The sequence below is a fragment of the Penicillium oxalicum genome, chromosome VII (assembly GCF_001723175.1).
Source record: "Penicillium oxalicum strain HP7-1 chromosome VII, whole genome shotgun sequence".
NCBI classification, from domain to species: Eukaryota; Fungi; Ascomycota; class Eurotiomycetes; order Eurotiales; family Aspergillaceae; genus Penicillium; species Penicillium oxalicum.
Genome location: NC_064656.1, coordinates 121139 through 149106, shown reverse-complemented (window position 1 = coordinate 149106; position 27968 = coordinate 121139). Strand labels below are relative to the sequence as shown.

Here is a 27968-nt window from a genome sequence, read left to right as displayed (position 1 = left end):
GGTGGAAAGGAACAAATCACCGGGGTTTTTCTTTTTGTTTCTTCGGAGTCGATAATAATGTGAAGGGCATCCTCGGAGTGGGTATGGAAAGTAATCTTCACAGTCTTATGGGCACGGGAGAATGGAAATACAAAACCTCGTCGTGATGATCAAGTGACGATGGACGATGAAATTCTTGATGCGTCTAAATGTATGCACGGCTAGAGGATCGACTGCACATCAAGTCAATTGAGGATCTGCCGGAATCCAGCAGGGGCTGGTTTTTTAATTGAACCAATTTCTATGACCGAGGGAGAAAAGGTCAGCACCAGTTGGGCGCTTTGGAGATTTCTTTTTTTTTTGTTATACAGGAGCACTCCCTCTCATCGACTCGACCACGTGTAGAATCATGGAAACAGATGTGTCATTGCAGAAATCCACCAGTTACAACGTTCAAAAAACCACGCCGCGCGTGAGGCGTAGTAGAGACGCAGCAAAGACATCTACTTAACTACCACTTCTTGGTCGCGCCCGGGAACGGGTCGCAATACCGTACTGACAAAGTATCCAATTGCAGCAGTCCGGTGCTAATTTTAGCTTCCGTCGACCGAGGCAGGGCCTGCGGTCCGTAGTTAAATGTCTCGGCACCGAGCCACACTAAGCTACTTCTGAATCCAATGGCTTGTGAACTGGCTCAGAGACCATGTTCCCATTTCGAGAAGAAACGGGAGGGAGAATACGTTGCATCATCCGAAAGATCAGCCGCGTTAAGGTGCGTGCGAAACCGGAGATAGCCAGATCTGAACCCCACACACTGCTAGAATATGCACCGGAGCCCTGTAGTCAATGGTTCCTCCGGCTTTCAAGATTGGTGTCGAATTGAAAAGTCGATGGATGCGATCTGGAAAACAAGGCGGCGAACCACCTGCCGCCCATTCCGAAACCCGCGTGATCAAGACTCAAACTGACACAAGGGCCGCCGCCAAGGGGTCTCACAAGAAAAAAAACATGCAGATGGTCCAGGGTGTGTACACGGTGGAAAGAAATATACTGCGAGACACGAGCGGGAGGCATCTTTTCCGGGGTCTCACATCACAAAACGCAGATGGACATCTTCAACACGAGTCAGCAGGTGAGCCCCGTCCGTGGCATGACAGGTTGGACTTACCCAGGGGATGACTGCAGCTAAGTTGGGGTTTCTGAGTGTACTTGCCATCCAATTCCGCCCGGATGTTATTCAGCAGCTGCAAGTAGCTGAGATGAGGCCATTGGGTCAAAGTTTTGATAAAGGCCCAGCTCAAGGCACCCTTTGCTTGCCCGTCTTGGAAAGTGTCGGCTCTGTTCACGCAGGGTCAGTCTCTTTCACTCCTAAAGGTTTCTTTTCTTTTTTTTTTCTCTCTGTTGCGGCGAGGTCGCTCCTTACGAGGTCTGAGTATCCTTGGAACCGGAAAACATCACCACATCGGCCGGCGAAGTCTTGGTTTTCAACGTGCGCTCTCGCGCCTGACCGCCGTTGGCCGCTTTTTTGAGAAAGCCAATCGCGGTACTGGCCATACTGGAAAAATCTCCCTGTCCGTACGCCGTGAAGGCACTGAACAGATCTTGCGCGGCCTCCTTGGCCAGATTCGGCTCTTTCAAGATTCCCTGGGTGGAGTATACGTAGGGGAGGTCGAGCGCGGTTCCGGAGTGACAGGAGTCAAAGATGGCCGTGAGGCGTACACCGGGACGGAGCGGTCGGACCATGATGGCATGCATGTCGTCGTCAACAATGTGGCCGGCACTCTGATAGTCGACGGGGTAGATGACATCGTCAAAGCCATCATCCTCGTCCCCGTCCAAGTCGGGCGTCCGACCACCATGACCCGAGAAGTGGATGAAGAGAGAATCGTGTGGCTGAGCATCTCGGACGAGCCAATGCATGGCACGCAGGATGTTGGCCTTGGTAGGTATACTCATGGGATTTTGTTGATCGTCCGTCAAAATGACCATATCCTCGCGGCGATACCCGTATCGCTCATGCAAGAAGGTGGACATGTTGGTTACATCGTTGATACAACCGTTCAGTTTGTTGGCCTGACCAAAATAGTTGATCCCGATGAGCAACGCCTTTCGGCGCCCAGTACATGCCGAGTACTGAAATTGATAGCTTGATGGGGCTCCATGGCCAAACTGTTGGAAATTCTGTGGAGGTGCAGGGGGCAGCGTGGCAGAATTTGGTGGAGGGGGTCCTGTTGCCTCCCTCACTTGCCGTTAGTGATGATGACAATCTACGAGCATGAAAAAGTACAAGAAGACCATCAATCAAAATGGAGAGGGGAGTAGGGGGGGGGAGAGAATAGCACAGGCGCATGTTGCGTACCATAACTGCTCACGCCCCAGCTCGGGTGATGTGCTGGGCCATACGGAGGATACGGAGAGGGTGATGGTTGTTGGTACGGTGGCTGAGCCGGTGGAGGCGTATTGCGATAGGGCGTCCCCGGATATACCCCGGGCGGAGGACCTGAAGGAGGACGGTCACGATGCTGTTGATACCCAGGTCGCGGTGGTGTTGGTGGTGGCGGTGGGTGGTGGTGATGATGATAGGAGGGCGATGGAGCCGGTTGATATCCTGGCCAAGGCGGACCCGATGGAGGAGGCGGTCCTTGCGGGGGAGGATAATACATTTGGACACGGTGTCAGTGGAGAGGAGATTTCGATACCGAGTGCTCGGGTGACCTTGCTTCTTCTGGGTCGCACTGCTCAGCCGAGACGGAGAAAAGAAGACGAGCAGCGAAGGAGACGATGGAGATGTTGTTTTCCCGGTGCCTCTGGAATATCATGCGCCGTCGGGGCGCCTCTTTGAATCGTCTGTTGATTTTCTCTCGCCGCGGGCTGGCTGACAGGTGGGTCTGGGCGATTGCGTCCCTCGAGTCGTCGACGACAGGGTCCGTCCGCTACCTCGTGTGCAGCTATAGCCTGCACCCTCGGATTTGCGTGTCTTTCAACAGAACAGAATTTCTATCGTGGGGATGATGATGGTCAAACTGAAATTTTTTGCAAGGTCGAACCTGGAACACTAGTGAACGATCACCAAATAGATGGATCCCCTCGAACGATGCGCTTGTCGGTGCCGTGGTTCCGTTGCCGTCCTCTGAGAAACCCACGCCAAGCCGACCAAAGACGCCCCCGCCGCTGCTCGTAGGGCTGCAGACTGCAGACTGCAGGCAGCATCATTCCCTCGTGCTCGGAGACGGACGAATGGACGTGTATGGGTCTGGGTCACGAGAACATGCGTGACGTGCGCTGGAAGAAACACACGTCAGAATTCCCAGTTCCTTTCCAACAATCTTGAAATGATTTGCTTGGGAGACGTCTGGGCAAAGCCATGAGTTGCCATGGCTGGAATTTGGGGCACACCTGCATGGCAGTATCCGAGGACTATGTCGTGCAACCGTGATGTTTGTTGCGTTGAAGAGTAGCCCTGAAATTGGGCGAATATCTCCCGAAGTATACAGTGTTCTCAAATGGTCCCACTTGATTCAATTGTGGTCTTGATCGGTGTCTCAAATCTACAATCAAGCCATATTTCAAGCGTGGCAGCAGAGCAACACGGCAACGCGGCAGCACGACGGGACGACGGGACGACGGCATCCTCTTGTGGCCAATCCTCGGTCGGAACTCGCATTCGTGCATTGCAACTCGGATCGAACATTCGGACCCAGTGGTTTTTCTGGAATCAGGAGGAGGGGAAAAAAAGGAACCTCACCTCGACCACTGCTTCCCCTGCCCCACACAGCAACGAAGGATGGGTCTGGATGAGTAATCAACTATTCTTGACATTAGCTCAGTCTCGACGCCTGAGCCCAAAGACAAGCGTGTGAGGATCCATCTCAGACTCTCTGCCATCCACGCTCAGACATCGCTCCGAGCTTAAAGGCCCTAAGATCGTGGTACCCTTCCGGATCGTCGGCCATGGCCCTTTAGCACACGGAGCAGGAAGCGATGGACTTTGACTTCTTGCAGAGAGTGATACCGCCGTAGAACGGACATTTGAGAGACAAATACTAGATTTGTTCGTGGAGAGTGGTCCACCAAGTGTTTGTCCAGGACTTCTCTGGCGACTCGATGGTCATTGATGAAAACGATAGTTTGTCCGGGTATAGTACATGGATTTCACACGGGTATACTAGCAGAGACGTCCGAACTTCCCCGGGTGTATTTCTTCTCCGGGGGCATCCCATGAGGCTTCCCTGCATTTCAACCAATGCATCCAGTCCTGGACGCCTGGAGGAGGCAAGTCCGAAAAATTTCTCACGAGTGGTTTACCTGGCGGTCCTGGTGGTAGTGGCGCCTGTAGATTTCTGCGGGTCAATGCAGCCGTGATGGTGTGGAGCAACGCGGCCCCTCAAATTACACTGATCAATGCAAGGACGGACATGTCAGGTCTATTACGCAGAACGTGATGACAGTAAGATTGGAGAGTCCAAATATTTGGTGTCTCGAAACATCATGGCCAGGAGGATGTGAACGGTAGTACTTGCCGCATGTATAGTTCGTCTCTGCGTGTACCTGCGTTGCCAAATGTACCGTCTCCCCCCGTCGCTTTCACCAGAATCAGTTTACCCGCCAACGGCCCCCGAAAGCGCCGGCCAACCATCCGCCTGGATTAGAAATCGCTTTCAACAATGGCCCTGACGTTTCAATTTCCGCGAAGTAGTAGATACTTGAGAAAGAATTATTCTTTGGACAGGGGTCATCCCGTCTGTCTCCTGCCGCAGGAGAGCTGGCACGTAGGGCTCCGGAATCATCTAGTATGTTTGAGACAGAATATTCCGGCCCCAACCTGATCAGATGCATCACTTTTGCATTAGCTCAAGAACATCTTCTCCCGGATACCTCGTACTATGCCCTTCTTCGCGTCTGTCCGACGTTGATCCACATGGTTTGCGACGTTTTGAAAGGGTGGCAATGAGTGCCCAGAGCTACGGTACGGCCCTCCATGCAAGGACATCAATGCAAGGACATCAATGCGCATCATCTTAAGGGTCAGAAGTGGGAAGGGACGGCCGAGACAGTCTTCGGAGAGGATAATGAACGAGCCCCAGGCCTCGGACGCTCTGAGATACTTATGTAGTCAAGTAGCCACTCTGAGAGATAGATACCAAAATAGGCAAATCTCCACATTGACAGATCCCATAAGTAGGTCATGGGTGGCCTTGAGTCCGTCAGAGTACACCACTCCCTTTAGTATTTCAATCTACGCTTACTTGTGCGAGGCGACTTTCCGCCATGGGTACCCACACCAGCTATCGGTGCATCCACAAGTAGCCCAATGAACTCCATGCACAGTCATAGTACGTCATATAGGTACCCTCCGCAGCTGAAGATCGTACTGATCGCAGAAGATTTCTTCAATGAGAAGGTATCTTGACCTTGTCATCTCCCGCACGGGCGGGGCTGAGAGAGCCCGGTTATTCGTGAATTGATGGTCTGGGGGGCCTTTCAGGCGGCTCAACTTCCACGAGCTCACTAGGCCCATGCGAGTCATGTCTCCAAAGCTTACCCACATTGGATGACGGTCGCCTCTTTTCACTGAATTGCAATCAGGCACGGCGGGGCTCGAGTGAAGACTTGCCTAGCCTGCAAAGGTTCGAACAGACCGAGTCACACATGGTCACGGTCTATGCGGGTCGTCCCAACTTGCCCTCCATCAATCGGATTTCGTGGCTTGCAACGGGCAGGTGGGACCGTCTTGGGTGGTTACCTGGAGCTGCTACGAGTAGTCAGCGGTTGACACCCGACGTTCCAGTATCCCGGCAGAGAATCATCAAATGACACCGTCAGTGTCACCCGTCTCCTTGTGCCCAGGAGTGCCGCAAGAGCCTCAAATGCACCCCCACCTTTCCCTAGTGAGAAAACCTGTTGGCGCTGTGATTCACTACGTGGACATCCAATCAGAGAGTCAAAGTCCAGGCCCACTATCAGATCGTAGAATTATCATTGCCGAGGACAGGTTACTCTAAACGGTTACCGGTAGAGGACCTATCACGGGTCAACGATGCTGTGATATCCTTGTCATGCGATATGTGATGAGGAGCCTGGGGCGCGAGTCTAGAAGAACACGATCAATGTGCATCACCGGGGGAGGCGCAGGACTCATCGTGTAGCATTCCGGCAGCCCGAGCTGAGCCCGCGGCTCCGAGGAACGGGCGATTACTCAGATGAGGCTCTGCTGGACAGGCTGAGACACGGAATCCGACTCTCCCGCTCCGACCCCGCACATTCACTAGTCAGGTCAACTGCGGGCCTAGTTGGGGGCGAAAGGGGTCATTATTCAACACACGCTTGACCCCAAAGCCCCGTTGATCTGGCTCCGATGCATCTGCAGGTTCAGTCGGTTCCGTGACCGAAGGCGCATGAGGACATCGGAACAAGTGTCCGGATTGGTGACGCAACTCGGATGAAAGTCAAATTCCCATGTCAGGGGCCACACACCCCTTTGAGGCGGCAAATGAAACAACAATCCAGAGCACTCGAAGCTCGTCCATAGATCGCGGCAGAATCGTATCTGACGGAGCCGCAATGCACTTGAGGGGTTGATCCATTTATGAGCCTTGGTGTGGAAATGAGCATTTGGCGGGGTGTGGACAAGCTAGTATTAGATCATCGCGTGATTTACCTATTGTTGCAGACCTAACTCAATGCGACGCGCGACTCGGCACGGCATGGTTGGAAAGAAGAACCCGGGGCGGCCCCCCGTGCTTCGATTCGATGGGATCGAATTTTCTTCTGTTCAATCATACCTCCTCGGGACTTATTTCCAAAACCAGGGTCCTTGTCGGGTCTTTTTGCACATGCTCTCTCTCCAGGCCACGAGGCTGGGGAATTGACAAAGTTCGACGATCACCATGCGGCTCAAAATCCAGTCCCACAAGGAGGAACTATTTCAACGTGATGACCAGGCGGCTCTGCAATCATTCGGACGGGCACTTCGTCCTACCGTCCATTCCTTCACCGGTCTTTCGGTGTCCAGTCCTCACGCCGATTACACGATCCTTCGATCCTCACTTTTCGGTTTTCGCATTCCATCAATTTCTTGCTCTTCTTATCATCGGCATTTTGATCTCAGGAGGCTTCGTCTTTGTTTTTTTTTGTTTTTGAATTTTGTTGTTTACCTTCCTTGTTTCCTCCTCTTCTTGTTCGTTCTACTTTCGTGGGCGAGATCATTGAGCCAGCGACTCGCACCCGCCTTTCTAGTCTCTAATCGCTCCGCTAACTGAGGCATGTTACTTGACTGCAATTCCGTCCCTTCCGTCTACGCCATCACGAGATTAAGAGAATCGAATCCCGTTCGGTACCTTGTCGAATCATTTTCGCATCCCTCTGCCCGCTGAAACCATGGCTGCTCATCTGCCCTCGCCCGCCACCTTGGTCACACTGCCCTTTGATGTCCTCTACCTGATCGCCCAGGATATGGATTTCTCCAATTTTGTTCATCTGAGCCGCACCTGTCGGGCTATGTACACATGCATGAGAAGTGAACTCATCGCACGCCGAATTGTTGAGGTAAGAGCAGAGCCGCATCGCCAGCCGCTCCGTTCCGCCTTTGCCCCAATGAAAAATCGTGAAGATTTCCACATGCCCACTTGATCTCCTTTTTTCCCCCTTCCAAAGCCACGCTTGCCGCCTGAAAGGGCCCGAGTCCACCCTCCGGCAGCCAATTGCCGGGGCCATATCAGAGAGAATTCACCTCCCCCCTTTCCTCCTCTGATCGTCACTGCTGACCCTGATCCCTTTCACCCGGAATTGGTGAGACCATGATGAGGCATGGAATGACCCTCCTGTTGACACCGTTCTTCTCTTCTAGAACGGCATCGCCTGCACCAAAGAAGGTCATCGGGCCTTGTCGGGCGAGCTCGGCTATCTCAGGGCGGTTGGGCATCGCTTCGACATTCAAGAAGCTTTAGCCACCGCTTCACCTTATGCAGTGGCCATGGTGGCATATGCCAAAAACTTTGTCTACCAGAATGGTGTGCTTTGCTATCTGACCGGTCATCAAATCCGTGTGCTGGACGTTCATCGGTCGGCGCGGCAAGAGCACGTCCTGGATTTGGATGACATTGTCCCCCGCCTCGCTGGCCCGGGAGTCGGCTCTTCAATCCTGGATCATCCGGATAGCCTCAAACTTCTTGGATTCCACCAAGGGGTGGTCGTGTTCAGTCTTGCCGGCGTGCGTCATGAACGCGACACTTTGATTGCCCTCGACGTGACGCATCGGCTGACTCACCGGCCTCGGCGACTACTCCTGGACAAGCCTCTGCCCGAATCGAGTGCAGTCGTGGTGCGCCACAGCAGTAAATATCTGTGGTACGCTTTCCACCTCGAAGATGCAGGTACCTACGGCACTTGGGTCTGCTGCGGGTACGACCTTCACACACAGCGGGAATTTACGTTTACCTTGGACCAAATGGTGACGAGTTACCTGGGTCAGAACATTTGTTTTGAGATTCATGATGATTATCTTTACGTGGTCTCCACGCAAAACATCACCAATGACGATGATGACAGCCACTCGTCGTTCTTTGACTGGGTGTGTTTTGCCCCCCGCCGCGAAGATCAAAAGTGGTCCGGCCGGATCTGGCGTCGTGAACATCGTGAGGGCCCGATCGATGATTTGTGGATGAATCTCTCCATCCAAAAGTGTCCGGTCACCGGTCGACCCATGATTGTGGAATGTCGTCGAGAGTGGCCGCTGGGCGGAAGCAAGAGTCGTCGAACGAGGTACTCGCATCCCTTACCCACACCGGACGAACTTGGCACGATCGATCCACGAGGGCATCGCGGATCGTCGATCCGCTCACCCTGCGAAGTTTTTGTCAAGGATTCAAGGTGGGAGAGCGAAGTTGATCCAAAGGTTGACAGTTTGGTCACAAAACGTCTTCAACGAGAGGAACACCACGAGAATGAGCTCGACGAGGATCGGGATGCGCGCATGACGTTCATCTATGCGCACACCAAATACCACAATTATGATTTTGCAAGCTCCACCTTTATCGATCTCGTGAGTGACCACATCCCCCAGCCCCACGGCAGGCAAATGCAAGATCGCCTCCGCCTGCGGGCCGTTTCGCGCAAGCGACGATACCCCAGTGAGGAGGGAGGCTCCGTGGGTCCAACATGTGGGCTTAAAGTCCCACCCACCAAAAGAGCTATGAATGTGCATCCCAAGCAGTTTGTTTCGCGTGGAGTGAGGATGTGGCCTCCAGAGAATGCACCAGTCGAGATCCATCGGCTTCTCACCCCGACCGCCCAAGCCGGGCGAGTGAATGCGGTAAGCGATGACCGCTCGCTTATCTATTCCGTCGCTTGCCCGGGCCTTCCTGAGCATCACCAAGCTCTGGTCCTGATCAGTTTTGACCCTTCCCTCCGCATACCGTCGATGAGGCCATTACAGCTAGACCAGGCCCTGGAATCGACAACGGACGTCACAAAGAGGTCCTCTTTTCAGGAAATGCTCGCTTACGAAGTTGGTCAAAATACCCTTGTCAAAGAGGCCCGGCCCATGTACGAGGCCATTGATCGGGGGTTCTGGCTACGTTGAGTGGTGAATGGAGAGATCTTTGCGATTATTAAAAGCCCCCGACTTCAGGATCTCGCCCCGTCTAATATTGACGGGAATGTTGATTGTGAATGACTTGGGGAGCTTCATGTTGGATTCTGCTCTGGCCTTGCAGTGGCGTCAAGGAAACAGAGCCGTTCTTTCCGTCTGGCCTGTATCTTCTTGACATTGATCCTGCCGAGCTTACCGTATGACCAAGCTGGCATAGAAAATATCAAAACATCTGAAAATGAACCAAAAACTCAAAACTCTTTCACCTTTGCATCCCATCGTCTATAAACTATAGGTAGGACTTGCCAAATTGAGATGGTACTAGAGCCGCTCTCCCTGATTCATAAACTGTCAGCCAAAAAAAAAAAAAAAAAAAAAGTCTTGTGTGCAATACAAGGCAACTCGATTGGGATTCGTACAACCCGGATGAAGGACTAAATCACTCCGACTGACTTCACCGGTGGGACCCCCGATCACCGGTGACCTCGCCCGCCTACGTACCGACCAGCTGGGCCAAGGCTTGAGAGGGGCGTGTCACTAACCCAATTCGCTAGTACCCTTGGAGTTTTCTATTGGTCTGAACAACAAATGATGACCCGGATCCACCGTCTAGAGTCTTTCTGTCTTAGAAATGACTCGATGCGCCTTCACTTACAGCCAGAACCTCGAGTGACATCTCGCGGTAAACTCTAACTCCCTTGGCAATTGTGGATGTCTCCCGTAAACGACCCGTACTGTATGACGGACGAAGTTTCGGTGCTGCCTGTGGGGATGTATCAGGGTGGAGTTGACACGGATGGAATCTCGGTGTTTCCTGAGCAGATGGATCGGAGGAGAGACAACGTGGAAAGCTTGGTTTGCCCTCAAATTGACGTGCACAAGGGTGAGAGAATTTTCCACGGATCCGTTTGAGTGGAATTGCCAGATATTCGATAAGGTGAGTATAAGATGATGACTGAGAGAATAATTCCTTTCTCGGGTCTTTTACAGGTGATACGTGAGTATTGGTTTTTTTTTGTTTTTTTTTTTTTGTGAAAAAAGAAAAAGAAATTATTTCTAATTAAGATTTCTGTGTATTCCTCTGGACTCCCTGCTTCAAAATGTAGACAGCCAATGATGTGCACGTGTTTAATCCGCTAAAAGAACTCCACAAGAAGCATGCAAATCCAGTCGTAGTCTAAAGAAGGAGAAAAAAAAAAAAAGAAAAGAACCCCATTTCGCATCTTCCAGGTGGTTGTTGTTCAGGGTCTCTCACGAGGAGAGGTCAGTGCGTCCAGACATGGCAGATACCGATCCAAATCTTGAATGGTGGACTGAGAGACTGCGCCCGAATCCCCGGGGGCGTTTTCATCCCCAATCAGCATCGACAATAGCTGGAGACTCTTTGGTCGCTGGAGAAGAAGGATCATGGACTGCCATCGCTGGCGTAACGTCTGAATCTCTGTCTGCAGCTTTTCGTTTTCGGTCTTGAGTTGGCTGACTTCTTCAATCTTTTTGCTAAACTCTTCGGCCAGATCTTGGTGTTTCTCATTCAGTTCAGATAATTGCCCCTGTAGGACTTTATTCTGCTCGGAACGTCGTTCACGAAATCGTCGCTGTGCAGCACGATTCTGGAGCCGTCGATTGATCTATCAACAGCCCAACGGGTTCCAGGTCAGCCTCCGGGTGAAATACTGGACGGGAGCAGCGGGTTTGCATGAGACATACCACTTTGTCGCCACTTTCGAGGAGACTAGTGCTGTGGCTTGATCGACTGCCATCCGAGGTCGGACTTTGTTGCTCTGCCAGGATCATCGAATCGGTTTCGAGCTCACTGGGGCTGTGCCGATCCGAATTGAAGAATGACAGGTCCCGTCGTATTGTCTCTGAAGTGAGACTATTTGTGTAGCGAGGTGACAAGGGTTGCTTGTTATAGTGCGGGTCGAGTGACCCGTTCATTATTTGTATGACTTCTTGATTTTGCTGGATCGACGCGTCAGCAACTTTTGTGCGGACCGGTGATTTTTCATCGCAGAAGCCACAGCATCAAATCACTCGCCATCTCGACTCACCATGGTATAAAGCATCTGCAAGTTGGACTCACCACCACTCGTGGCAGGAATATAGTGAGGCTCTATCGACATGCTGTGGGGACGCTGAGCCGACCAGGATGAGATCTGGTCCATTGTTCAAAAGGGGGAGTCTGTCACTGCTGCAAGAGGACAGTGATAGAGACAGGATCGAAGCCGAGCAACGAGTGCAGTGGACTTTGGAATTTCTGAATCCTTGCGAGGTTTGTTCTGCACGGCGTTCTGGTTCGGGATTTGGTCAGGGAAACAATGTTCCAGTGGGACTGAGAGTTTCTCTATGAGCAAACTGCAAGAAATCAGGAAGTGGTCACCTTTGTCTCACTCTTCATACGGGCTGCGCTACTCTTATTTAAAAAAGGGACCTGAAGAGCCATCATCTGATTAGAAAGTGAATATCGCCCCTCAGCGGCCCGATTCACATAAAGTCGGTTATCCCGTGGTGACAGGGTCGGTTTATGCATGCCTCGGCCAATCAGGCAGGACCACTTGATCTAGAATTGCCCCAAGCAGTCAAGCGCTGACCCCTCCCCAATACAGTGGATTCACCAATCAGAGGCCCGCGAGACATTTCTCAATCGGGGAAAGCGCCAGCCGCTGGGCTCGGCCGAGTGGGGCACCAACCTAGCGGAACGACTTTTTTGCGAGGCTGCGAGATTCCCAAGTTTGGGTCGACCATCGATGATTAAACATCCCCGACGTGCAGACTGCCACACGCTAAGACCACACTACTGCACAACCACACCTATCTCACACCTGCCAGCCGGCCATCTCTCGCCCGTCCTTCCTGCCACCGTCGATCTACTAGCCGGGTGTCGTGGTCGTTTGGCATCGGGGTTTGCTCCCTCTAGAGGAGGGTTGTGGTTGTGGTTGTGCCACCATGCAATGTAAGGCATTGTTGACACTCTCCAAGTGTGCCCTGCTCGATCCAGCAATATGGTTGAGATTATGATTCGAAGGGACTGCCGACACGCTGCATTCTAGTGCCGTTGATGTCTTACCCAAAGATAGCCAGCGTCTGAATTTCCAAAAGAGGAAAGAGAAAACAAGAGTACGTCTGCCTGTCCCCGTGCGAGTGTCTATCTCCGACGGGAGTTTTGTGCATAGTCATCCATCGGTCATATCCCCTTGATTATCAGTATCGGCTCCTGCAGGGCGGAATCTGCAACAACGGTCGCTTACAAAACGGGGCTGCTGGATAAATGCATGAAAAGTGATTCTCTCTTTTTTTTTTCTCACACATATTGAACGAGACTGGCGGACGGGACCACTCGAAACTGGGACTTTTCAGTCATTTGGTCAAGAGAGAGGCTCCGCGATGCAGAATGCGGATACTATCCCGTGTTGCATGCTACATTGACCCAAATTATGACAAATGCGATTCTTGCAATCATTTGTAAATCCGCTTCTCGTCGAACATTGTAGCCATGAGAATTCTTTCTCGTTCAAAGTCATACAATCCCCAAATCTTGCATTTGACCCACGGGGTGTGGCAGAGCCTAGTGCATTGTCCACTTCGTCCCCCCCCCCCCTCTCAAATCTTCAATCGGCCGTGTTCGTGAGCCTCAGGGTGGAGAGTAGCTCTTTGCGCCCCCTCCCTTTTATCAGATGTGGATTCACAGTGCCAGGACTATTAGGGAAGCGGGAACAGCTACTCCGCGATAGACTTTTGACAGTACGGGGATGGGCCAAGTATACCCGAGGAGCCTCTTTGATCGGCTCTCTAAAATTACAGTTCGTATGCGGGATATCTTGCAACGGCCTGAGCCATGGACCCACGTGGCCCCGAGGAGCAGGGCCTTGAATCACTGGGCAATCAAGATGACCCGATGCGATTGGATTGCAGATGTCCGTTGCAAGTGGAGGGCTGTCGCAGCTCCTCTCGCAAGGTCATTCCCGGTCTCGTCGGTCCGCGGAAGTATTCCGTCCAAACTATCCACCAAACGGGAATAGTCCCGTGCAGCGTGTGCCGGACCAGCCTCCGGCCAAGCCTTTCCCTTTCCCACCGGTCTGGCTGGCGACGCCTCTTATAGATTGGATGTACATAAGATAAACATGGCCCCCGTCATGTGAAGGCAATCTGTTGACTGGAGGCCGAGACCTTTTCTTCAGGAAGATCCCGAAGGCTTTCCACGACCGGTTGGACATTCATTTACAGTTACAATACTGACTTTGACATATATTTGCCATAAATTAGAGCCCATCTTTCCTTGTTTTGCCCAACGGAAATCACCGATATTAAGGATCAATGTTTCTTTTTCTTTTGGGTTGGAGGGCTTCTTGCTCCTTCTGCCGACGTTTGCAATGCTCGAGGGGTATCTGCGGTCTATCTCCAGATGTTGGTGACGAGAGAGCCAAGACCCAAGACCCGAGAACAGAGTGAACAGAATTGATGTTGGTACCGTTGATCCATCTTGTGGAACCTGGACCTCCCCCTCCCCTGAACTCCCTTTCCTCCTCCCTCGGATCCGGACTGCCAAACTCCTTCAGGTTCTCTCCACGTCGGAACAGTGGAGGTTCGGCCCCGCTAGCGTTACAATTCATCTATAGCGGGGCACTCTACATGTACCATCTTCTCGTCTTCCAAAAGCTCATCGGGGAGATGCCGCGGTAGGGGAGTGGAACCTGTGACCGTGGTGACATGCCTTCATCAACAACATTCACCGTGTCAAAAAAAAAAAAGGGGACCAGGCAATTGATTCCAAACAATCTCTTGCTCGGTGGGTCAGGTCCAAATGATAGTCTTTCAGCCTCTTTGTCATTTCTGGGCCTGGAGTTACCGTGGAGACTGTCTGTGATTGGACTACGATGGAGGCTGTTGGAGATGATGATCATCGGAGATTAGTTTTAGGGGGTGTCTCGCTTCTGTACTGCCGAGCCCCAACGCACGGGTCAGATCGAGCCGCCGTTGTCGAACGTTGCGATATCAAACGTGTTCTTTTTTTTTTTTTTTTTTTTTTTTTTTTGGTTCCAGCCGAGTAATCGATTTGCCGGAATCAGATCGAGTTCGACTCTTAACTAGGAGAGATCTAGAGCCAGTTGATCTGCTTTTTTTTTTTATGAATTAACCGAGCGGGTTGATCCGTTCAACCACCTTCGGTGTTGCGCCGCTCGTCCTGCCTGTTCAGTCGGCATGGACTCTTTTTCTTTTCTTTTCTTTTCTTTTTTTGAATTGAACAGCGACCCTCCTACTTGTCATTGCCAGTCTATCGAAACTGAACTAGAATCGGCTTTGCCAGCGGCTATTATGACCATATCGAGATAAGTGGTGGCTTGCTAAGAGTTCTCTACCGGTCTTGATCACAAAGAACAGAATCATCATTAGGCAATGGATGATTTTTCCCTTGAGAAGACTACTTGACTTTGGAAGAGGTAGATCATGGGTTGTGCCCGATTCTAGGTTATTGACTTGAAAATCAAATATTATTTTTTTTTTAAAAAAAAAAAAAAAAAAAAAAAAAAAAAAAAAAAAGAGAAAGGGAGAAGGGAGAAACTTGGTGAGCTAAGCAGAGGTCGATACATCCACATGTAGGCTGACTCATGATTTTAGATTGGAAATGATGACGTACGGTCGTCTTCCGGGTACAAACTGGTCCTCTCATCAAAGATGAACAACCTCAACCTCTCGAACCTGGAAATTGACGACAGCCACAGCTCAAAATCCACTCCCCTCTATTTCTCTTTTCCTTTCCAAACTTTTGGTCTTTTTTTATTTTCACACCAGTCCCGTCGGTGTTCCTATGCAGATCCCCAATCACATGAAATCTATGTCTTGTACATCTAACCAGAAAAAGGAAGAGCCCCCCTCCATCAAATCATTAAAAATACATGTCAATTCTTTCCCGTAATTGCCAATCTCTTCCATAGCCGACGACACCCCGGCAAACATGCAACGTCAACCCAAGCAAAAGATTGTAGTATATCCTCAAAGAATTCAAATGATCTCACTCCCAATCTGTGACACAAAAGCCTGACGTGATTCGTCAGACGCTTCTCTTCCGTAGTTCCTTCGGCGGCGATACCCGCTACAGCGGCACACCACAACAGTAACGGACTTGACCGAGTCTGCACAATCTCATCAAGTTTGTCAGCTAGACGCGGCAGAATCAACGAGCGGGTGAGAGAAGAGCGTGGAAGGGGATAGGTGACGTGCAGGGCGTAAAGATGGGATGCCAGGCGGCAAGTGAGGTATAGCTCGTGAGATGCAATACACTTATCCGCAGGGGAATCGGCAAGATGGAGGATTGCATCGATCGGGTCACGCTCGTCCGGGAGACTCAGTAGCGTGTGGTGGACCACGTAGCGAAAGTCTGCTAAGCGATCGAAATCCGCCGAGTCGGGCTGATGGGTACAGGTCCATTGCAGCAGGGTAGAGTAGAGACTGAGGCGTCGAAAGACGTCCACAATACCTTCTTTCACCGGGGGATGAGCCGACAGCAGTTCCTTGAAGCCGTTTTTCTGGGGCATGTGAAAGGGGATAGGAAACGCCCGGAGCGACGGCGCAAAGTAACTGACGTGGCCCTGAACGTCGACCATGGGGAAATTCGGTTTGGAGAGAGTATGAGCCGCGTTCATCAGGTCCGCACTGTGGAGACGAGCATCATGAGCGAACGTTCCACTCGAAGAGGGAAAAAAGACAAGAAAAAAAGACAAGAAAAAAATAGAAGAAGAAAAAGAGGGAAAAAAAGGTATCGCCCAAATACTCAGCCCCCAGAGCACTTACAGAGATGCTAACCACCCCAGCGCGAACAACTTGATGCGGTGAATGCCACCCAGCTGGGTCAAAATATCACAAACCACATTCCAGTGGAGTTGATGAAAGTCACGACTGCCGTAGAACGACAGCGATTGCATGTGAATAAAGGGTGGTTCGAACGGATTTGCATCACGACCCAGGTCTCTCCTCTCCGTCTCGTTCATCGCCATGAACAATATCGCCATGATGATCCCATCACGCCATTCCTCACGGCCAAAGTCGGCCACGTGCTCGCGCACCAAACTCAACAAGCGCCCTTTGTAGTAGAGTTGATCGCAAGTGTTCAGGGTGGAATTGGACCCGTAACTGAGACGTAGCGTATCACGATGACACGATGCGGACCACAAGATGCTGTAGAGTATGAGTCTGTTGTTGGGATGGCCCCGAACCCAGGACTGGTAGCATCGTGCGGTATAATCGGTGTCGCGAAAACTGGGGAAAACATGCAAGATAGCTAGCAGGTAACATTAAAATTAGCATGAGGAGGAGCAAATTTGATTTCACCATATCAGACGAGGATGCTCCCTTCGAGAAAAAAAAAAAGAAAGACACAACTGAAAAGGTGATCCCACTAACAGTGCTGAAATAGTCCGTTCGCATCAGGTCCCAGACTTGAATGCGCCGCTAAAACCGGATCTAATCTCCCCGATAGCGGACCGGGGACGACAACTGCAGCATTTTCGCTGGACAAGTCGGACCAGAGTCGAGTCCTTCCGCAAATTTCGCAAGTAGCGAGGGCCGATTCTTTGCGACTTTGCGCATGTACCGTGGCGGATCGTTTTTGCTGCGGCTGGCCGAGGGTCTGACCGTCAGCGTCGTTGGAGGAACCCGGACAGATGCAAACCGGCGACCTTGAGGTCGGATCTTGCGATTGTCGTTGAGCAATCAATTCTTGTCGTTTTGTTTCCTCCTCTTCTCGATATAAATTTCGTTTTTGGGATATTCGACGGCGAATCAGGGCTGAGCGTGCGTCGCGGTCCAGCGATGGGCCTTGGACAAATAAATAATGCGGTGGCTCGTCAGAGCTGCGGGTCATGATCTGTAAGGATACCGATGATCTTCCTATTCTCTTCTCCATGTGAATTAGTCTGGGATATCCATACTCGGTGAGTTGGAGGTGCATGTACCCGTATACCCTTCTGGCCTGGCCAATTTCACTATTTCAATCGCTTTGTACCGCGTCCTTTGACCGAGATGCACCCCAATTCAAGGTGAGGACGGATCAGTCTGTCTATGAATCCAGCTCGTAAGTCTCGCGAAGTGGATCAGAGAGATGGGGATAGGTCAATTGAGAAATTGCGTGGGAAGATCTTCAAGTCGCCCATGGGCACTTGTGGGCTGGTTTCGCACATGTAGATCGGATACGAACCAGGTTCAATAGATGACGAGTCGCGCAAAAGCTCTTTGAATATTGCGAGATACTTTTTCAATCAACGACGCAATCCAGGTCTTCGAGTCGAATGCACTTGATTCATACTGGGAAATTTCTCGGGCCTCGTTGGACTCATATACTCAGGTTGCAAGTGCTCCCTACTAATGTATTCTGTAGGTCGAATCTGTTGCTTGATGGCCTTTGCCTGGTGGTAGCATCATCATTTGTAATTTTTCTCTAAATGTGTTATTCTCCATCGTGCCTGACAGAGTTCAGTGTCAGCACTGCAGTTTCCTACGCCATCGATGATTCAATCCGCAAACCCGTCCACAAAGTGTTTTCGTAGTTGGCCTGATTGGGTCGTGGTGGCCTCATACCCGCAACCTTAGGTGTCCCGGTCTAACCTCTTCTGGCCTAGTGAGCTGTCCAGGTTGTTTTGGTGATTTTGCTGGTCTTTGTGGACCTGACAAATCCCGGTCGTGGTGGATGACAAAGGATCATGCAAATCCCTTTTCAAGCAGGTCTATGGAGACGAGGCTGGCTAGAATCAAGATTCAGTCACCAAGGAATCGACCATGGCATTCTAGCAAATACTAAGAAGGGAGGCATTGGGATTTTGGAGGGGCCCATATTTCGAATAAGCAGGTTCAAGGTTCCAGCTCCGGTTGGGCTTGAGACACGCGAATGTGCGACCAGGTATGTAGAACCTGGCGTATCATCCTACTTTTTCGGTAGATGTGGTTTCCAGATTCGGGATCGATAAAGTGACAGTCACGTGGTGGATCGGGTGCGCCGTCGACCAGAGACACTCTCCTGCGCATCAAGTTCAGCCATGATCTCACTTGGCTTTGCGGCTGTAGCTGCACCAGCCCTGAGTGGTTAGACGGTGGACTGTCGTGTGTCTTGCATCTCGAATTAGAACAATCCACAGGGATCCTTCTCATGCAAGGCAAACTTGGCCCCATCGCAGGATTATAAGACACTCGTGGAGAGTGGCCTGGGACCGCATTGGATCAGCCCGTAGTCTTCTAACCTCCAACAAAAGACTACCACTACCTGTGGCGAACAAGTTCTCAATCCATGTGGCTTCAATTGACTGACTGTTATGCAGTTAGGAAATCGAAAAAAAAAAAAAAAACAACCTCTGAAACATATTTGAATCAAGAATCGTGTCTATCTAGAGGAGTGAGCGCATGGATCCCACCAGCTCTTGCGAGTAGGTCACCAAATCAGTACTGAACGGGTCTCCATAACGGCCGTTGCCATGAGTTCATTCACATACAAAAGACTCTTCGTTTCGAGCGAGAATCCCCCCCGGCCGCCACATGGCTCCTACACTGTCAACAAGCCTTGCAGCTGCTACAGAATGAAATCGCCCACCTTGCACCGGTCCGCCGCAGTTGATATGTTGATTGGTGGTCTGAGGATAGTCTGACGGGTCGATGACCGTATCGAGTCTCTTCATGATCAAAGTGCTGCAAACCTCTCTATACTAGTAGGTGTCCAAATTCTCGTCTCTGGCCAACAACCAAACGGCTGGCCAGAGGACTCCAACACAAATCGAAAAAACCCAGCGGAATGTGGAACAATAATGGGTACCCTCCAGTCTTCCTCTCTTTCAACATATCACGTGAGCGCGACGTTCAACTCATGTGGCGTCTGCGTTGATTAGCAAGACGGGTCCCCCAGCGACCTGAATGTCGTAGAAGCGTCTATTTCAGGAAAACTGCAATTGTGAAGGTATGACATCCGCAACAGATATGTTAGGGTATAATCAATTGTTAAATATCATGTGTATCGTTAGGTATATTAAGTCAATTGTCTCGTCCAGAGAATTGAGAATCAACGGACGGGATTGGTGTCCACCCGTGACTGTGTCCTTGATGGGCATTTGAAGACACCTTGTGCACAACTCGATTGCTTCCCTCGTGGAAGTACAAATAGACATGGAAAAAAAAAACATAACCCAATAGAACGCCATGGCCTGAAGATATGTGCAAAGGCCTCCGTCAAAATGATCAATGAGTCATGGGGATATCACACACCCCAAGAGCCCCAGTCCTAGTAGTACCTCGCACCAGTGACAGGGAGGCCCAACCTTATTATTGCGGGTAAAACAAACCATGCACAATGAAACGAAAGATATGGCAGACACTGAGATGAGACCCGAGAAAAAGATGCCATGTTGAGAAGATGAGTCAACAGAATCAAGTCGATGGTGGGATAGGGCTGAGAGACCCTGATGGGGCGCTCCCACGTTATGCCTTGACATAAAGCTTGGCCATTGAGTCGATGAGAGCGTCTCGCTTGACGGGGTGTTCGCCTTTGAACAGATCCAGAAGATGAACATTCCGCTTCAGCGCAGATGACACGGAGCGACTGTCCGTCAAGTTGAGGTCGTCCTTGGCGGCATTAATGGCATCAGTCAGATTGAGGCCGGAGATGATCGAGGTGAGATTGCCAGTGCCACCACCGCTCGAGCCGTCGGGATGCAGCAGATGGTGTAGTGTGTTCCTCAGCGTACCGAGCAGGCTCACCTCGGCAATAAGCGGAAGCTCATGCATCACCTGAGTGTAATAGGGGACTTCGGTACCGTTCCAAACCACAGATCTGGTGACTGTCTTGAGAGCCAAGTTTCCGGACTTGATCGCAGCAGCTTGAGACTTGAGGACTGCCCCCAAATTGGCAATGATCTTTTTCAGATCCAAGAAGCCCTTGATGGGGCTCGTGTTGTTGCCAGGCTTGAGAGTGAGGCCGTCCAAGGATGCATTGCCAATCAAAAGGCTTCCACTGTAGATATCCAGAATAATAGTGCCGATCTCAATGGTCAAAATCGATGGATTGGGAAGGGTCGCATTGCCGATGAGATTCGTGTCACTTGAATTGCCGGAAAGAAGCAAGGTGCTGTTGGATATGCTGAACCCTCTAAAAGAGTCGAGGCCTGAAAAAGCGGCGTTAGCGAAGTCGATTTCCTTGGGGACGAGAAAGGTCATGTGAGTTTACTCACTCGGAGAAACGATATCCTTATCCATAGTCACCTTGGATTTGATCTTCCCAAGATACGAATTTGTCGAGCCATGAACGGAGAGCGCAGTTTCTTTTTGAAAGACCACGTTGCGCACATAGCTGGTCCATGAAGTTACATTGGTCAAGGGCGTATGCTGATCCTCGACCCCCAGTGTCGTGTTTCCTTTGATAGTCTTCCCCTGGATTGTGATATTTCCCCAGGCATTATCCACCCCTGTATCGCGGTTGAAGAGTTTGAGCGTCACAGGATCAATGCGCACAGGCAGAGCGAGCTTCAAATCCAGTGCTGATTGCAGAGTCAACAAAATTGAGTCGGGCCGAGGTTGCATCACCGAAGCATTGACAAGAACCAGGTCGGACTTGTTGACCACCAGTTGTGAGACTGCGGGTAAAACGACGAGGAAGCTGCGATAATTCTTGTTAGTGACAGTCCGATATGAGCACGGAGATCTTTCTTCCAAGGAGAATGCGAGAGCAATCCCGACTTGCGTCAATTTTCACGTCGCGAGCCTTCATAGCAATGTTCCAATGTGCTCATAAATCGTTCAAAGATTCTCAGCCGACTCACAAAATTGGCAAGAAAATGGCCAGAAAGATAATGTTTCCGATCAGGTAGCAGCACCAGAAACGTTTCCAATGGCGCGCTATTCGCTGTCGACGTGAGCGGTGCGTCGTTGCGAGAGACACTCCGCCGGCAGAGTCCACCTGTTCCAATTTGGAGTTCTCATCATGGCCTGTGGGTAGAGGACCGCGATTGACACCAAGGGAGTACTTTGCATCATCGGAGCTCAGGTAGGCCGGCCGGTCTTCTACTGCCTTTTTCCCCATGGCGACCTGGTCGAGGGCAAAAAGAAGGGAGAGGGTGCGAAGGGCGAAGGGAAAGGAGAGGTCGAGGCGATTGTCCAGACGTCGACACTTTTCATCAAGAGAAAAGCAGCCCGTCGCTTAACTTAAACCAGGTCACTCTCACATGGGCATCAATCGCAAAGGTAGATCGTGCCACGCTCAAAAGGCTAGATGATGGAATGGCGCTGGCATGCCTCGCCCGGCGCCGAGCGCACGGACTGTTTAAGGGCCCTCTTTAAACATTCTCCAGCTTTCACACTTGGAGGGGGGGAGGGTCGATCACATTGACGGTGCTGTACGTGCTACATAGTTTGCTGGACACGGCGGGCCACCGAGGAAAGACAAGCGACCGCGGGCGACGAATCGCGTCGAGGGCCTCATCTCCTGAAATGGAGATAATCTTCCGTGGGTCACACATAGTGCGCGATGGACGGCTTCCCCACAACCCCAGAAAGTACTTCACGGGAACTACGGAGGGCGGACGTCGTAGTGAATCTCTTGTGGAAAGCCTTGGTCTACTGAGCATCGACTTGCCAAGTGGAGCACGAGACCTTGGTTCTTTTGGAGCGGATGGAGTTTTGTTCTTCAGAGTTCATATGGTGACAATCCATGGGAAGGAGGAGGTGGGCCGAGGATCCTCGCGGGCGGGGGGAGCTTTCTCCAAAGAGGATCCCTGGGCAAACTCCGCCTAGGGCAGGATGAGCTTTGCGCCACAAGCCTCAAGAATGGAGGCAGGGACCCGGCCTTGAACCAGGGAACTCGGTCTCGAGTTCGGTTCAGAGACGAATCAGGCCCGTGTCAGCACGGCTCTGTGTCTGTTGCGCAGAGGCTCTGGTTCCCCTGGGACTCACTGGCCTAGAGTGGTTCTGCCAGTCTCCAGCGCTGAGAACTGACTCGTCGAACGCTGTGCAAACGCATGAAGCTAGACGGATGGGCCCTGAGCGGGCGCCGGAGTTCTGTTCCTCATTTCAGATAAGATCCACGGGGAACGCAGGATTGGGTTGAGAGGGGGTAGGAGAATTCAGTAAGGATTGGCGTCATGGGAAATGGAGATCTACTACGAACCGCGGCTTGCAGGGAAGCTTTAGGCTAAGCGTCCTCGCATGACAGGGGGGTTGCTGGCTGCAGCACGAGAGCAAGCCAGACTGTCATCATTTACTCTGAGTAGCCAACACGTTTATGGAGGTCAGTTCTCGTCTCCTGGCCTGAAGGTCCTTTCACATGCGCAGGACGAGCCGAGTGTCTGCCGTGGCTGCCGGGGATGGTGGTGGAGTGGAAAAGTGAGGGCGCCGTTGATGAACTGCGTTCTTTTTTTGTTTCTGGGTTCCCCCTCACAGGATCGGCAAAAAGCGCGTCACACGCTCTCCTCCGCCCTGGCCCGAACAGGATGGACCATCATCCACTTGATCATTTGGCACTCCCCTTCGGCAGAACGGGCTAGATAGCCAGTCACGAAATCCCAGGTAGCTTATGAAGTTGACAGTTGAGATACGAAAAAAAGAAGAACATGGACACGAAGATGGCCTCTGGTGTCGGATTATAGCAACAGGCCTATTTTCACCGGGCCACAATCCAGACAGCCTGAAGCAGGGCATCTCATCATGCCTAGACAAGGAGACCGCCTACAGTAGTACCCCGTTGTCAATTTCAAGCACATGCTTTTTCGGCATCGGCTGTTGATGATGTGAACGTGCGCAAGCCCCAAAATTGCACTGACGCTGGCCGTCAGGATTCTTTTTGGCATCCGAGTTCCATTTGACAGGGCTAGCGTCAGGCTAGTCCCACCCGTCTGTGTCTGTGTACTCGCTGGGCTTGTCTGTTTTGGGCGGATTTCTTTCTCGGTGTTCATAGAAGCATATCGAGCTAAGCTTGTCGGAGAAGACAACGTGAGAAGACTACAGAATGGGCATCTTAACTTGTTAGAAAATTAAAGAGAAAGGCATCATAAGCACAAGAGGTGTAGATTGGGACCGAGCTGTATCGATTGACACAAATCGACGGAGATTCCCTACAGGAGGTGACTGAATTCCCAGTCCTATCCCCATCGATTTGCCTTTTTTTTCAAAAAAGAAAAAAAGAAAATCACAAAATGAACAACAAAAGCATGGGCCACTAATGATGAGAAGATTTTCCCTTTCTGATCAGCCTTTGCCATCATCAAGAATTCTTTTCCCCGGACTCACGGCTCAAGCTTTCCCCAGACTTTTTCCGTCAACAATTCTCGCGGTCGTCAGAGTCCAGCCGAGTATACTTGCCTGACATGCAATAGCCCTCAGCAAGATATTGTCCTCTGTGCCATCCCCCCTTAAGCTTCAACATCTGTCTCACAGCTTTACCCATCACCCTTGACTGAACAGACCAGACTGACAGCTCCACGAGAAAGTCAAGAGCAAGAAAAAAAAAGAAGAATTGAATCTTTCCCCCCTCCCCCCATTATAATTATACTAGTCGACCAACAATGTCGTCTTCTTCATTGCCTCCATCCCCGGTGGATGAAAAACAATTTGAAGCCACCGGCGCAACTTCTTCTCACAACACCTATTCCAATGATTCCGGCCGTCTCCATGCCCTGGAACAGCTGGAAATTCTCCCTCAGATTCTCAATGAGGGAATTCTCTTCGCTGGTTCCGGGGCAGCCCTTCTCCTACAGGCGGCAATGCCCGCCATCCGCGAAACTGAACATCCCGAGGGCGGCCACCAGGCGCTGGCCACGGAACTCATCGATGCACTCCAAACGCACATCAGTTATATCTCGACCTTGGTCTTCGGCACACAAGCAGAACGGAAAGCTCTGCTTGATCTGCTGCAGCGTAACAAAGCCCCCGGTTTAGGCGAAGGTCGCAACAACCGCTTTGCTCACCACCCCGAGTTGAAACTCTGGATGGCCGCCACACTCTACGCGACCGCGACGGATTTCTATCAACGGGTCTACGGCCGCGTCGATTACCAGACGGCACAGCACGGGTACTCCGAGTTCACCCTCTTGATCAGCTATCTGGGCGTGCCTCCGGGGATGTGGCCCGAAACGCGTCAGGCCTTTTGGTCCTACTGGGATGATCAGATCTCGCGACTGACCGTCTCCGCCGATGCGGCGGCATTTGCCAAGGATCTCCATGAAAGTACCAAAATGCCTGGATGGGTGCAAAAGTTGAAGCCCTTCCTGCGAGCGGTCATGGTCGAGATGCTTCCGCCAAAATTGCGAGATGCGTATGGTCTCCGCTCCACACGGAGCACTCGCTTTCTGTATCGATCCTGGATGGGCTTTGCAACAGCCGTGTATCCCGCCATGCCGCACAAAGCGCGCTCATATCCATTGAAATACTATCAAGACCGAATGAGAAAGCAGTTGAATGGGGCTTGAAGCGGTGGAGATGACGAACTGATACTGATGAAACGTCCACCTTGTGGCTTGAAGGTCCCTTGATAAATGTCAACTGTCGAATCTGATTTACTCAGTAGCTGTGTATCTGCTTTGTGCTCTTCGCTTCATTGTCCACTGCTTGCCGGTTTTTGTTTTGTTTTTTTTTTCCTTTTTGTTTCATCTATACTGCTGCGCCAGTGATCTGTATACCCATCTTTTTTTTTTAAATCCAATTGTTAAAAATCGTAAAGGCCAAAAAAATCCTCTTTCTAATCATCCATGCAAACTAAACCACCAAACTTGAGACAGCGAATCGAGATCGTTGGATTCGAGGCAACAATGCAGATCACTTCTTGAGTCCAGCAAGACCAACAAAAAGGGAAACCGTTCGACTTCACTCAATCATTATATACCACTCATCCCATCTCGATCCACACCCCCCTGGCACCATGGCCTCAACAACAGCAACAGGGTATATCTCACTTTCAAAGTTCAATTCACTCCCGAGTTCATCATTTATATCCCACCCCCAACATAGGCCTTCAGCCAACTACATTGAGCCCAACAAGCCCCCGAGAAGATTCGACACATTCTCCACCAACTAACCGTCAAAGAACAAAGTTAGTTCAATCCTGATACAAACTCACGGACTCGACATCTGATAAGCCAAAATAAAGAAGAGGGGAAGAAAAGACCACATACTGGCGTAGCATCTCCAATCAAAGTCGTCGTATTATCCACAAATTCCTTCGTCAACAGACTATGCGCATTCCCAAGAATCTCCTGAAGAACCCTGATATTGTCCGGTGAGAGTAATCGAGCCGCTCCATCTATGATGATTTCAAGCTTGGAAACGGTGTCCTTGTCGAGCAGAGATTCGGCACCGCTTAGGATGGCGGGGAGGTCGGAGAGGAGGCCGGTGCTGGTGGCGGGGGCAGCGTCGGCGATGGGGTTGGGAATGGGGATGGGAGCGGGCTCGGGGACTGCGAGAGCTAGAGGGGCAATGGCCAGGACTGCGGGGAGAAAAGATGAAAAACGCATGTTTACAGAGGGAGGGAGGGAGGTATGAGCTGTGGAAGTGATCAATTGAGAATTCAGACGAGGAGGGAAGATGGTTTGTACTGTTCGTGGTCCGTGGTCCGTGTGATCTGAAATATAAGAGTATGAGGTAGATGAGAGATGGAATATCTAGAAGAGGGGAGGGCGGAGGAACACTGATGTTATTCTCTAGATTTCAGATCGAATATCCGGGTTGAACTACCCAAGGTATACTGGCACTTCTTAGTGACGAGCTGCAGGGTGATGGGGAGGACGAATATCTCCAGTGCCACGGAATTGATGCAAGACAACCTTGTTGAAAACAAATCTTCTCACCCCCCCCAAATCGATGTGGAAAAGTTGACCAGAGTCCCATCTCGCCCGGGATTTGAACCTTTTCACGAGATTAGGACATGGAGCACTGGTAACCACCCACTGTGGTATGTGCGCCGGCTCTTTGAAGCCTAGTTCGGTTAGCTATGAATCGGAGTGATTTGGCATATCAATTCAAGGTTTGAATAAACAGGCCCGCCTCGTACGAGTATTCGGCACCGTCAACTTAGTACTTACCTCATGGTCCACTCCGAGGGAAAGCCCTGGGTGCTAAACCCCACAACGAGCAAGATGGATCACTCCATCGCTATTTGACCCCGCATTCCCACTTTGATTGTCATCACAAGCACTCATGTTAGAGATACCGACTGTGGAGACCTTGCCGATCAATTTTCCCTCTTAAATGGATTCATATGAAAACCCTGCCGCCACGCCGAGGTCGATCAATCCCTTTCAGCAGAGTTCAATGCGATGCTGATGCCGATCACAAATTGCAATTCGACATGTGAGAGAGAGAGAGTTCACGGAATCAACTGATTTTCCGCGATCTTTTCCCCCCGCGTTGCCGAGAAAAGGTGGAACCATCCAACAAGTCCGGCTAGTTGAAGGATGGGAATGATTGGGATGTGTTCACATTTAGGAAATGGCATATTAATCCACTTAGAATCGTAACTCTCCCGTGGAGAATCAGCAGACTAATGGAAAATTCATATAATACCTAGCTCCCGAGAATGAAGCGCTCATGTTTCTCAATCCTCGCCATAACATTATTCCATCATACCCCCGACTGGAAGGTATCGTTGATGTAACTAGGTGATACCCACCAAACCTATACTGACACCAAGTAAATTCAAATATAGACCAGTCTCGAAAAGCATGCTGGTAGTTTCCGACCAGCGGCATGCAACACCAGATTGAGCCATGTAGAGTGGAATTCAATGGGATCTATCCATTTGTTTTCATATACTTGAGACTCATTCCTGGTAGTATTTAATATACTTGCTAGAAATACGGATGTCACATTCAATCTCTGTACGGATATCAAGTTAATGGTCTACGTCTACCTACCCTACTATAAGAATCAAGTTGGTTCTACGCACCCATAGAGCTACGGATAAGACAGGACGAATAGACCTAAGGGGTGAGAGTTACTGTACCTTTTCAAGAAGAGCCCTCCTACATGAGACGTCAGTCACAAGTACCACGTCTCTCTCCTAAATATGCACAGATATTCTGTCTTAGCTATCTATATCTGGATCTCCCTTTTCTCAACTCTATTCAGGGTGATCAATTCCAAAATGTTCGATGTGAGGTATGTGCATGTGCAGATATCGAAAGGTATCATGTCTTAGTGAAGGCCTGAATTGAAAAGTACCTTCAAGATAGCAACGGTTTCCGCTTTGGAATCAGATGGAAGAGATACACTCCGATACAGAAATCAAAGGGTGAACCAGCAGGGTCTAGACCCATCCCGTCCTTGATCCTGGTGGACGCTACTACTAGTTTCTCCCCACGTGGTGCCTCTGTCCAAGGCCTATCCAATTCCGCTGCTGTGCCTGACAACTACTACCTTATCCCTGCACTGGCGGAGTGACAGCTTG

The 27968-nt window shown here is 50.9% G+C and overlaps 9 protein-coding genes across 9 annotated transcripts; 4 read left to right on the top strand and 5 right to left on the bottom strand.

The window, feature by feature from the left end:
- Positions 1-1066: 1066 nt before the first annotated feature.
- Positions 1067-2013, bottom strand: POX_g08582 (Metacaspase-1B; the record flags this gene model as incomplete). The annotated part of the gene is made up of 3 exons (XM_050117353.1): positions 1067-1092; positions 1148-1317; positions 1403-2013. The coding sequence occupies 3 exons, from the start codon at positions 2011-2013 to the stop codon at positions 1067-1069; spliced, it is 807 nt and encodes a 268-aa protein (XP_049965497.1).
- Positions 2014-2254: 241 nt separating this feature from the next.
- Positions 2255-2821, top strand: POX_g08581 (uncharacterized protein; the record flags this gene model as incomplete). Its single annotated transcript, XM_050117352.1, has 1 exon — positions 2255-2821. One exon carries the CDS (start codon positions 2255-2257, stop codon positions 2819-2821), a length of 567 nt encoding a protein of 188 aa, XP_049965496.1.
- A 4535-nt stretch (positions 2822-7356) lies between these two features.
- POX_g08580 (uncharacterized protein) lies at positions 7357-9559 on the top strand (the record flags this gene model as incomplete). Its single annotated transcript, XM_050117351.1, has 2 exons — positions 7357-7524; positions 7826-9559. The coding sequence occupies 2 exons, from the start codon at positions 7357-7359 to the stop codon at positions 9557-9559; spliced, it is 1902 nt and encodes a 633-aa protein (XP_049965495.1).
- A 1250-nt stretch (positions 9560-10809) lies between these two features.
- Positions 10810-11733, bottom strand: POX_g08579 (uncharacterized protein; the record flags this gene model as incomplete). The annotated part of the gene is made up of 3 exons (XM_050117350.1): positions 10810-11196; positions 11276-11530; positions 11620-11733. 3 exons carry the CDS (start codon positions 11731-11733, stop codon positions 10810-10812), a joined length of 756 nt encoding a protein of 251 aa, XP_049965494.1.
- Positions 11734-15465: 3732 nt separating this feature from the next.
- POX_g08578 (uncharacterized protein) lies at positions 15466-17426 on the bottom strand (the record flags this gene model as incomplete). The annotated part of the gene is made up of 3 exons (XM_050117349.1): positions 15466-16219; positions 16358-16844; positions 16967-17426. 3 exons carry the CDS (start codon positions 17424-17426, stop codon positions 15466-15468), a joined length of 1701 nt encoding a protein of 566 aa, XP_049965493.1.
- Positions 17427-20020: 2594 nt separating this feature from the next.
- Positions 20021-21617, bottom strand: POX_g08577 (uncharacterized protein; the record flags this gene model as incomplete). The annotated part of the gene is made up of 3 exons (XM_050117348.1): positions 20021-20703; positions 20770-21194; positions 21358-21617. 3 exons carry the CDS (start codon positions 21615-21617, stop codon positions 20021-20023), a joined length of 1368 nt encoding a protein of 455 aa, XP_049965492.1.
- A 2476-nt stretch (positions 21618-24093) lies between these two features.
- Positions 24094-24996, top strand: POX_g08576 (uncharacterized protein; the record flags this gene model as incomplete). Its single annotated transcript, XM_050117347.1, has 1 exon — positions 24094-24996. One exon carries the CDS (start codon positions 24094-24096, stop codon positions 24994-24996), a length of 903 nt encoding a protein of 300 aa, XP_049965491.1.
- A 550-nt stretch (positions 24997-25546) lies between these two features.
- Positions 25547-26037, bottom strand: POX_g08575 (uncharacterized protein; the record flags this gene model as incomplete). The annotated part of the gene is made up of 2 exons (XM_050117346.1): positions 25547-25597; positions 25699-26037. The coding sequence occupies 2 exons, from the start codon at positions 26035-26037 to the stop codon at positions 25547-25549; spliced, it is 390 nt and encodes a 129-aa protein (XP_049965490.1).
- Positions 26038-27665: 1628 nt separating this feature from the next.
- On the top strand, positions 27666-27961 carry POX_g08574 (uncharacterized protein; the record flags this gene model as incomplete). The annotated part of the gene is made up of 2 exons (XM_050117345.1): positions 27666-27679; positions 27754-27961. The coding sequence occupies 2 exons, from the start codon at positions 27666-27668 to the stop codon at positions 27959-27961; spliced, it is 222 nt and encodes a 73-aa protein (XP_049965489.1).
- Positions 27962-27968: the final 7 nt, after the last annotated feature.